The sequence below is a fragment of the Echinops telfairi genome, unplaced genomic scaffold (genome assembly GCF_000313985.2).
Source record: "Echinops telfairi isolate 266 unplaced genomic scaffold, ASM31398v2 ScPeMD7_7427;HRSCAF=8465, whole genome shotgun sequence".
NCBI classification, from domain to species: Eukaryota; Metazoa; Chordata; class Mammalia; order Afrosoricida; family Tenrecidae; genus Echinops; species Echinops telfairi.
This window is the reverse complement of record NW_022111327.1, coordinates 15,664,597-15,675,811: the sequence shown is the minus strand read 5'-3', so window position 1 is coordinate 15,675,811 and position 11,215 is coordinate 15,664,597. Positions and strand designations below refer to the sequence as shown.

General features: G+C 39.9%; 1 protein-coding gene and 1 pseudogene across 7 annotated transcripts in view; both read right to left on the bottom strand.

Annotated features, from left to right (window-relative positions):
* KLHL13 (kelch like family member 13) overlaps nucleotides 1-11,215 on the bottom strand; it is a 204,177-nt gene that overhangs the window by 61,239 nt on the left and 131,723 nt on the right. The window contains exons 1-2 of one of the 7 annotated variants that reach the window (XM_045298584.1): nucleotides 10,728-10,790; nucleotides 10,122-10,234 (exon numbers count right to left, since the gene is read on the bottom strand). The exons of 4 other annotated variants lie outside the window; for them this stretch is intronic. In XM_045298584.1, the coding sequence (XP_045154519.1) occupies nucleotides 10,122-10,219 (98 nt within the window). In that variant the 5' untranslated portion in view covers nucleotides 10,220-10,234; nucleotides 10,728-10,790. Of the gene's footprint in view, nucleotides 1-10,121; nucleotides 10,235-10,727; nucleotides 10,949-11,215 lie in introns of those variants that run through there. 2 more of the 7 variants (XM_004710081.2, XM_004710082.2) reach the window with 2 other exon arrangements.
* Nucleotides 3,870-4,077, bottom strand: LOC105979303 (annotated as a pseudogene).

Genomic DNA, 11,215 nt, shown 5'->3' with positions numbered 1-11,215 from the left:
ATCCCCCACCCACCTCCTCCAAAAAAAAGAAAAAGCTCTTGTGGATGGAGCTTTCGTAGTAAGCATGTTTCCTGCTAGGTGAGTGTCAAGTAACTTGCTCAGAATTAGTGCACCCAGTAGCATTGCCTGGGAAGGTTCTCCCTGGTCACAGTGAATTTTTTTCATGAAAGCAATTTTGCTCGAATCTCATTTTTTGTGATGACTAATTTCAGGGAACAGCATGCTGCTATGAAATTTTGTTTCGGGCTCAGGAAAAATGCCGCAGAAACTGCTGTGATGTTGAATACAGCTTACAAGGATAACTCTAAGGGAAAAACTCAGGTGTATGAGTGGTTTTCTCGTTTCAAAAAAGGTGAAATGTCCATTGATGACAAGCCTCATGCAGCTTCCAAACAGATGAAAATGTCAACAAAATCTGTGCACTTGTGCTCAAAGACCAACGATGGACCATTGAAGAGTTGGGGGGAGTCACCTGGACTATCTTGGAGCTTAGTTCAGCAGATTTTAACAGAAGATTTGGGAATGAGCAGGGCTGCTGTGAAATATGTGCTCGGGTTCCACTGATCAGGAAAAAGAGCATCGAGTAGAAATATGCCATGCCTTCTTTGAAAGAACAGCTCCGAAGCGACCCAGATTTTTTCCTCCAAGGTCATCACTGGTAAGGAGACATGGTGCTATTCTTACAACCCTGGAAACAAATATCGATCAAGCCAGTGGAAGACGCCATAGTCCCCTCACCCAAAAAAAGTGAAGTCAAAGGTCAAGGCGATGCTCATTTGTTTGTTTGTTTGATGTGAAGGGGGTTAGTGCATTTGGAGTTTGTTCCACCAGGTCAGACTGTTAATCAAGCTTTCTCTGTAGAGGTTCTGAAAAGATTGCATAACTGTGTGACAAAAGAAGGCCTGATGGTGGCATACGGGGGACTGCTTTTCCCACTAGGCAGTGCACCTGCTCACGCAGCCATCTCAGTGCACCAGCTTTTTCTCTTGCCCCTACCTCCACCTGACTCACCTGACCTTTCTCCATGTGACTTGTTTTTGTTACTGTGAATGAAGAGGGACAGAAAAGACAGCTATTTGATGACGTAGAAGAGGTGAAGAAAACAACGAGGAAGGTGCTGTCAGTCATCCCAACAGATAAGTTTGAAAAATCGTTCCAAGAATAGAATCACAGATTTGCAAACTATACTAACTGTAACCGGGAGTACTTTCAAGGTGGTAAATTGTTTTATCTTTTTTAAAATACATACATAGCTTTGAAAAAAAACAGTTTTTTGTGCAGCACCCACACAGTGGTAGGCAGAATAATGCCTCCCCCAAGACGTCCACATCTTAACTTCAAGGACACAAGAATGTGTTGTTACATGGCAAAGAGGATTTTGCAGGTGTGCTTAAAGTCACGGACCTTGAGATGGGACAATGGTGTAACGTGAGTAGTGCCTGAATGGGTACAACCTAATCCCGTGACTCCTGAAAAATAGAAAGGGAAGTCAGAAAAAGATGTGATGGGAGACTGACTCCACTCGGGATTGCTGGCTTTGAAGATGGAGGAAGGGGCCTCCCAGTCACAGAATAGAGAAGGCCTCGAGAAGCTATAAGCCTCCTTCAGTGTACAGTCAGCAAGAAGACAGGACCTCAGTCCTACAACAGCAAGAACAAGAATTCTGCCCACGACTCCAAGGAGGAGGAAAGAGATCCTCCCTTGAGCCCTGCAAACATAGCCCTGGTGACACCTTGATTTTAGCCTGGTGAGACTCGGAGCCAACTCTGGTCTATGGGAGTGTTTTGGTTTTATTTGTTTACATCATTAATATGCAATAATTTGATACGGTATCAATAGAAAATGAGTACACAGAATTTGTTTCATGAAGTGCTTGTGCAAAATTAAACAATGAAGCAATAATATGTACAAGAAAATACTGATCATATTCACTGGGTAGTAAGTACACTTAGAAACGGCTAAAAAGAGCACACAATCTACAGCACTGTCCATCGTGACTGATTTCCAGGGAACCCAAAAGGTAGACAGTCAATAAAGTTAGACTAATGGTCCAAGAGAAACAGAAGGCAGGTTAATCCTAATATAGCAGCAAGGACAGTAAATTGGGCAGTGCAGGGATTTGCCTACGATTTATGGCTTGATGGCATGACAAGTAAAACTCTCTAACCCTCCCTGTACCACCACCTAACCAGAAGAACCTTTCTCATCTATCCTGCATAATGCCCTGTCCTTCTAATCCTAGTGAGATATCACCTAACTAAAGCTCAAGTTCACTGCCATTGAGTCGTATTTCGACTCGATTCCGACTCATATTCCAATACATATTGACCCTATAGGACAGAACAGAACTACCCCTATAAGTTTCTGAGACTGTAACTATTAACTTGAGTACAAAGACTCATCGTTCTGCCTCAAAGTGGCTGGTGGATTCAAACTGCTGACCTTGAAGTTAGCAGCCCATATTAATATTGCCACCACTATATCACCCAAGCCAAACCAAACTCACTGTCATCGAGTCTGCTGACTCAGAGCAATCCGCAGTGTGGGTTTCTGAGGCTGTAACTGTTTACAGGAGTAGAAAGTGCAGTCTTTCTCCCACAGAGCTGCTAGCTATTTCAAACTCCTGACCATGCACATCTCAGTCCAAAGAGTGACCACCACACCACCAGAGCTCCTGAATTATGCCTCCAGGGCTCGCCTATTAATAGGGTTCATCTAATGAATCTCAAAAGCCAGACTAAATTCACTGCCTTCGAGTCAATGCCAACTCACAGTGAGCCTATAGAACAGGAGAGAGCTACTTCTGTGCATTACCAAGGCTGTAGCGCTTTACAGGAGTAGAAAGCCCAGACCTTTTCCTGGCGCTTTTCTAGCATCTGCAGAACTATTCTCAACCAAAGGAACCCTGGTGGTGTTATGATTAAGGCCACAGCTGCTGGACCAAAGGTTGGCAGTTCAACGCCACCCTGAGAAAGAGACCTGACAATCTGCTTCTGAAAAAATTACAGCACAGGAGCCCCTCTGGCAAAGTCCTCCTCTGTCACATGGGATGCTTTGCAACTGACCTGATGGTACTCAAAAACCACCGCCAAGACATTTTGCCTTCATTGGCAAACTAAATACATTTCCTATAGCATTGTCAGTGTGTTTTTTATAGGCTAGATACCAGTTGTAAGCTCTAAGAGGCCTCAGAGTTGTTTACATTTCCATTTTCTCTTACAGAATGATGCTATGTCACTTCTCTATGGAACAGTATCTATCAGAAGAAGTACTTTCCCTTGTTTTCACATGCATGGGGCAAAATGGGCTTTGCCCTATTCACTATTAAATGACAAATACCTTCACCCTAGTAAGTTATGTCACTGAATATGTTTTACTCCAGTTGAAACACTATATAATTTTATTTTTAAGATTCTATCTAATAGTCTGGAATCAAGTTATCGCTGCTTGAGGGTTCTTTTTAAGTTTATAACATACCTAAACAATAAATTATTCACTCTCCACCTCACAGGGTAAAATTCCATCATTTGTGTTAAGAAGAATATTACCAATGTTGTATGAATCTTCTTATTTGCAACATGTAGAATAGGAGAGGATATGAGACCTAAGGTTATTAGTGGGGGTGGGAAGTGGGGGAGGGAACTCATTTCTTAAGGGGCACTGAAAACCACTGCCAGAGAGTTGATTCCAACTAATAAAGCCCCTATAAGGAATTCTTAGACTATAAATCTTTTTTTTCCAAAGCAATGGCCTTAGATTATTTATTGTTAGCATCCTGATGCAGAAGTATAAAAACCAAGGAAGAAATCAGATATTTGCCTATACAAGTTCAATTGATCACATGGTGGCAAAGTCAGCGTAACAGACGGCTAGTGAGCCTGAGCAAATACTGTCTTGCGTGCCATCCCACAGGGGGTTCCTAACAGACCCAGTTCAGTCCTTTTCCAATATCTTCTCTTGGAATTGTGCCTTATCTTATTACCAGTTTTCATTCGAATCCATTGGGGGAATAGGCCGATTCTGATTTTGCTTCTTGGCCAGAAATCTCTTGATCCCGAAAGTCTTATGAGAAGACATGGTGAAGATGGAAAACCAGCACACTCAGGATGCAGACAAACAGAGAGAAGCAGACTATGAGTCTTTATAGGAGCGGATAACCTCAACTTTCTCCTGTGGGCTGGCTGGGGTGTTGGAACCACTGATGTTGCAGTTAGCAGTCCAATGCTTGCCCGACAGCGCCACCAGAGCTCCTTTCGTGCTAAATATACACACTTCATACCCAAAAGAGATCAATCATTAAATTCTTCATGTAAAGATTCTCAAGTAATCACGTGTTTATATCACCTCTTTCTCAAGGCCTTGAGAAAATGAAACAATACACCATGGCCGCCATTTCCACTTAAAATGTCACCAATTCTCCTGGTAATTCTTGATCATTGAAATCCCAGTATTTGCAGATAGTTATTCACACAAACTCTTGTCCATCTCCTATTATCTTTCTCTTCCTTTGTTCTCTCCCCAATTTGGCTCTACTTCTTGGGACTCCTGTAAATATGCTAAATTTCAAGCAGGGAGCCCGAAATCCTTAGAATTCTTAGTTATATTGGGCTTTCCATGATGATAGGAGAATTGCAATTCTACGTCTCTTGCCTCTGCGATGAATGTTTTTTGGGGTGGGGGACGTGGGGGGTAATACTTTGAAGAAATACTCAAGTTAAATGCTAAGACCTATTGCTCTAGACTCAAGATCAATTTTTAAATTTTAATTGTGAACAAGCTCTCTAGATTTTAGAGAACTTGTTCACAATTAACATTCTCTGACCATCTGAAAGCATCAGAAACAGCAGATTTCTCTTGCATGTGTCAAATATGCAACCAGTTTGACGTTTAACATTGCAACCTTATGAACAATATTTTTTTCAGTTATAGCAAATGGTGCCTTTTGAAGAGGGATCTCAGCACCACCAAGAAAGAAAAGCCACGAAAGCAGCACATTCTTTGAATCCAGGCTCTTCCTCAACTCAGGAGAAGCCCAATGGCAAGACATGGAGCTCCCCAAGGGATGAGCCCCCACCAATATTGAAAGGCAATACTTGAACCTTCTCGCAGAGTCAACAGGGATAGAAAATGTTCTTCTAGATCTTGCACCTTGAGTAAGGACTTCCAATCTCCTAAATACTCCGGTGTGTTAGAGAAAAAACGAATGTGCCTTAAAAACACACATGGTAGATTTTTTTTAAATTAAGAAAAGAAACATTGGAAATGAGGAGTAAACCATCTAATCCTAAATCTCTGAAAAGGAATTTCATAAACTCTAAATTCACTATGGGACCGTGTGAATCATGTGATTAAAAAATAATATAATCTCATTTTTCAAGACAAATGGAGCATCCAGACAAAAGAAAATGGTATCTTCTGTTAGGCCACACAAGGAGGTCAGGCCTGCTTTAAGTGAAAAGTCTGGAACTACGGCCCATGAGTGATGGTTAAAGTAAGATTTCCAACTTGTATGTAATAGAGAAGATTGATTTCTTTAAAAGACAATTTTTATAAAATCAAAGGGAGATGAGAAGATTAAAGATAAGAAGACTGGGTTTTGCTTAATGCAAGAAAGAGCTGTCCTAAGATGAAAAATGCTGCCTTATGAAACAACGGGGTCTTTGCCACTGAAACTATTCAAGTTTGGACTCTGCAGATGACGTCTGGGGCTATCACTTTGATTTACCATGGAAACACCCTTCTGCAAGCTTGGACAATGGAAATTCCCAAAGAGCATGCCCTGAAAGTTACAGACAATACTACTAACTTGCACTGAAGTACTAGTTATGTCATTTGTCGTCCATATCATTTTGTTAAGATTGAACATATGAAGTAAAACCCAATTCAACATGAAACCCAAAGCCTCTGTGTCATCAGGTCAGTTCTGCCTCTCTGCTACCTTGTAGGTCAGGGTGGGAGTGCTCCACAGGACTGCCAAGGCTGTCTCATCTCTCTCCCTCTCACAGCTGGTGTGTTCTGACCACTGACATTTCAGTGAGCAACTGAGCTCGGAACTGCGGCACCACCAAGGCTCCCAAATAAATTAAACAGGCGCCAGCGAATGAAAGTGTATGCATCCGGTAATTGTGAATGAGTCTGACGAAATATAAGATTATTAATTTAATAAATACTTTTCCAAACAATACCAACCCCAAAAGATTTCCCAAAACAAAAAGGCTTACTTTAAGTTGGAAGGAAAAAGGTCAACTGTGGGGAAAGAAAACCTGACCATTTAGAAAATGCATATTGTTATTTGTTCTGACATTTGAACCACTCACAAGCAAGAGTATGCCTTCTTTTATCCAATATGGACCACATTTTCTCTGGAATGAGATGGTGAATTTTAATGATGAAAGGACAGAAAAGTAATTGCTACAAAGTACCCTGCTATTGATATTTACTATAACATGTGTTGGACACAGTAAAATAATAATAATTGCAAACAGAAGGCTAAGGGAATGCAGGTTAAGAGGGCTAAAGGAGGACTTGTCTATTTCACTAACCATCATTCTATCTTTCTTGCTTGTTTAAGCTTGGGGAAAGTAAAATTCTAGGGAAAAATAGCTCCATGGATGTCTCCAGAATTCATGGTTACACTGCACTAGTTAATTCTTACCTAACTGTCTTCCTCATTATTGTCACACCACGATTTGTCAAACCTTGCTGCTGCGCAGGAAAGATAAATGGGCTGCTGGCGCTAATAACGATTTCAGAGTGTCCTTGGACTCCCATAAGACACTCACCCTATAGCATTAGCCTGAAGGGGACATTTGCTGTTTTAGAACAATGAATTCCAAAACACCAGCAAACCATTTAGCTATGATGGCCCGATCAGCTTTATGAATTTAGGCTAAAAGGCAGGTCAGTGTATACGGTTCACACCTGTCAAAAGCAGACTCTCTATTAATTAAGTTTACTCTGATCAGGAGACCCTCCCTCAGGCTAAGGTTGAATTTCAACCTATTATTGAACAGTGTAACCCAAGCGCACGTCATCAGGGATTCAGTTCTAGCAAGACAATCCATTCTGAAGTCCAAATGGATTCTACATTTCACCCTACAAGTGTTCAACATGGAAACTGATGGAAGACCCTATCTGGCCCAGGTCGACTAACTCCTAGGTCATTAATCTCTCTGAAAACCAAAGGGTTCTTTTCGTAAATCTTTTCTCATTAAGACACTCCATTCTTCCCATATCCTAGTATAATATATTTGTAAAGCGCTGTATGCTATATAGGAAACTATTTCCCCTAAAGTTGTTATAAACATTGTCTTTATCATCGAGATATCCTAAAACTATGGAGATGTTTCACCTGACATTAAACTTTTGAACAATTGGAAGGAAAACAAGCTTGGACTTTAAACTCACAAGGAAAATAATTGGCCTTTCTCTTCAATGTCTGCACTCAGGAATATATTTTCTTGTAGCTTCCACTAGCATATCACTGCCCTGTCTTTACAGCATCAATGGAAGAGCTACAGCTAAATAGCACCTACATTGGGTTTGGAAAGAGATCATATTTCCTCCATACTTATTCAATTATCACAATGTATTTGTTTCACAACCAAGAATATTTTATACCGAAAGTTGTCTTTGAAAATGCACCCATCTTCAACTAGGTAATATATATAACAAATTACAGTAAATGATGGTAAGCCCCTACAAACCAATACAGATATTATATGAATATACAGACAGAAAGATGATGTTATTAACTGTGATGAGTTCTAAATTAAACAATAATATTTTATGGGCTTATACATGATTTTACAGATAGATTTTGAGAACATCACAGATTATCGGTGTGTGACAATTTTAACCATTACAGTTCAATGCAAAGACATCAGCCAGATTCAAAAGACTCAAATAACCATTTAGCTTGTTTGGAAACTGAACAAAAGTGAGAGCAAATATAATGTTAATTGACCTATCATTGCAACTTAGTCTTTATAATTATTGAGAGAGCAAATTATGCTAAATTTAAGTATCAGTTTGTGTGTAGGAGTGTTGAGAATATGAAGAAGCACTGATGAGAACAGCATGTTAAACAAGATTTTATTATTTCTGGCCCAGCAATGAATTCTTCTCATCAAACACAGTCCCACTCTAAACAATTTATTTTAAAACCTGAATTTAAACTCTCCCAAAGTAATCTTTTGCCATATTTAACATATTTCTCTCTGTGTATATTTACATAATATTTAAACCCTGTGTTACTTTATTTGTAAGGGATAATGCATCAATGCCAAATTGATAATATAGAAAGGATTACATTGTCAAAACTGTCTAACCTAATCCTAAATCTTCAAATGTATCTCTCCATTCTACCAATGTGTTCTACCAATAATCAGCCATAAACATGCAAAATCTATGGGGCTTTCCAGTTTCTATTTTCTAAATCAATCCACTCATATCATCAGATTAAAGAGGGTGGTACAGATGATTCATTACAGATGTGATATTAAGTTCTATCTAAGTTCGGGACAAATGTGAATGAAAAAAATATAGATGTTTTTACCATCCCTTAGAAATGGGCAAATCAGCTGCAATAAGAGCCATAGTTTTAATATTTGGGATAGCACTGTACAGTAGAGTACTAAATGCATTCACAACTATTAATTAATTTTAACCTACTGATTGTGAGGGTCTGTTTTCTGTTCATTTCTTTTATATGAATTTGCTTTTGGTAAATCCTTGGATATTGATCACCAGCTAAGATTCATAAAATCAGCAGGCACAACCTAGCTTCTCTAATTAGTTGAAGACTTCTATAACTTGTTACTTTATTGACTAGTGCTTTTGACAAAGACAGCGTTGGACAACAAACACTGTTGAGTTTGTAGTAACAAAAATTGTTAGGATTTTCCGCTTCATGGAGGAAGGGGTGGGGCAGAGTGTAAACTTCTGAAGAGATAAATAAACCAAGCATCTCCAAGAAAGAACATTTAAAAAGCATCTAAAAATAACATAATGAAAGGCTTTAACTCTAATAAGTCCTTGTTTCTTAGTGCTTTCCAAGGAACTGCTTCTTTGGGACTGAGGGCATAACCACAATTCCTTAGCAGCTGAGCAGGGTCAAAGAACCAGCTATCTCTGTGCATCTGAATCTCAGATCAAATGCAATCTAGGTAGTACAATGACAAGTCACCAGATTTCTAAACCTACAATGAACCTAAAACCAGAGACATTTTCCCCATCTTTCCTATTGAAAAACAATTTAATTCACTGTTTTGATGGTAAGCTTTCCTTTTACTAATGGGGGCGGGGGTAGTCCAATTGTCATTCCTTCCTCTACTTTTAAAAAAAAAGATCACAAACAATATTTTAAAAGATGTATTCATTACTGCTCTTGGATTTTATTTTTAAATCCCTGCTTTGTGCATTGTTTTGTTCCCTCAAGAATTCTAGGACCCCCTAATATTAATTTCAGTATATAATTACTTAAAATAAAAAATTTAAACATTTGTATCATTCATTTTCAACACCCAGACGTACACTTTGAAAAATTTTAACCTTGCACTGCAGAACTCCAGGAAGATGTACTAGCAAAGTTATTAATATTCATATACAACCCAACTACAAACGTCCTGATTAAAAGACTCATTTACTGATCAATGTGTTAACTCGGCATACATTTCAAATGCACCAGAAAAAAGTATAAAAGGCATTTCCATGTTTAACACAACACTGACACCCATCAACTGCAGTTCATCTGTGTTGTTACAAAAAAGATTCACCTTAAATGTTTCCCCCAGACAAAAACTCAAAATAAGCCAACAAACAAAATCCAACCAATGTTAAAGGTTAGAGTTGATACTTCTGCAATTCCTTATGCATATCTTTGGGTTTTTGGAGTACCATTAAGCACTTTAAATGAAAATAAACATAAAGTTCTAGGTAAACAAAATGATAGTAAAATGTGGGCATGCCAATGTCTTTCAAATGTAATCAAGCTTGATTTATAATCCTGTGGGTTTGGGGATGTTTGCAGTTTGGGGGTTTTTGCCTCCCCTCCCCCCTTTTGCCACAAGGTTGATTCATGAATGAAATCCCACTTTAGTATCCTATTTTCTCTCACTTACATGTATGCTGGAGAAAGTGGCGTTGACCTGGATGTTTTAAGCACAGGAACTGGGAATTTCCAGATAGCAGGAGAGCTCGTTTTCCATTTCAATGGCATGTTGTCACCACGGTACTACAATAACAGTAAACAGCGTTTCCATAACAGACTACCAACTAGGACTTCCACTCCACAGTGTAGTGACCCACAGCAGTGGCTGCCACCGAGCACAAGTGGACGGATTCTGCCAGCGCCCTTACCCAGATGCTCGCAATCCGTAAAATAGGGCTGCAAGGTACCTCCTTTCCATCCTCTTGTGCCCTAAAGCAACGTGATGATTCTATCGTTCTAACTTAACAATAGTGCCACCTCGTTAGGAAAGCATTGACTGCAGTCATTTTCTTACTTCTTTTTTACTCCACGGTGCATATCACACAATGCAGTTTTATTTCATAAAAGCGGCTAGGGTTTTTTTTATTTTCTGACGCTTGCAATGCCTTTGTTCTCTCTTAACAGGGTTTCTGCAGCACTGTCCTGACTGTATTCTGCACCTATCCGCCTGATTTCTGACCAATAGTATCAGGAAGACACAAATGGATGGGCTTCATACGAAAATGAAACAACATACCTACTCAGAATACACTTGTCATCCTCTGAACATTCTTCTTTTGAGCTGCAACAATACAAATGGGCTATAAACCTCAGCATAGCCTTAGGCCACAGCTAATGGAGCTCAGTGACTAAATGCAGCCGCCTGCTTTCCTCCTGTGCAAGCTCTGATCACACGATACAAGAATGCCATTATGGGAAAAGCCCGATTAAAAAAAAAAAAAGGCCAGTCCCTCCGTGTTCCAGTTCGAAGGCGGCCAAATGTAAGACCGAGCATAACCTGCTGCAGAACTCTGCACGCTCTTCTAGTAGCTTCGGATGCAAGCTGCTCTCCTTTCCCTAGTCTGCTTTCCAAGGCGGGGGGAGCACAATCTCATTCACTTACACCATGCTGTGGCAACGCGACAGCACCCTGCCCGCTGCAGCAGCGAAGCACAGAGTAGCATGCTCAGAGGGACGCTATCAACAATCCAATTCAAATGCTGCCCTCCCTCTCTCGCGCTCCGC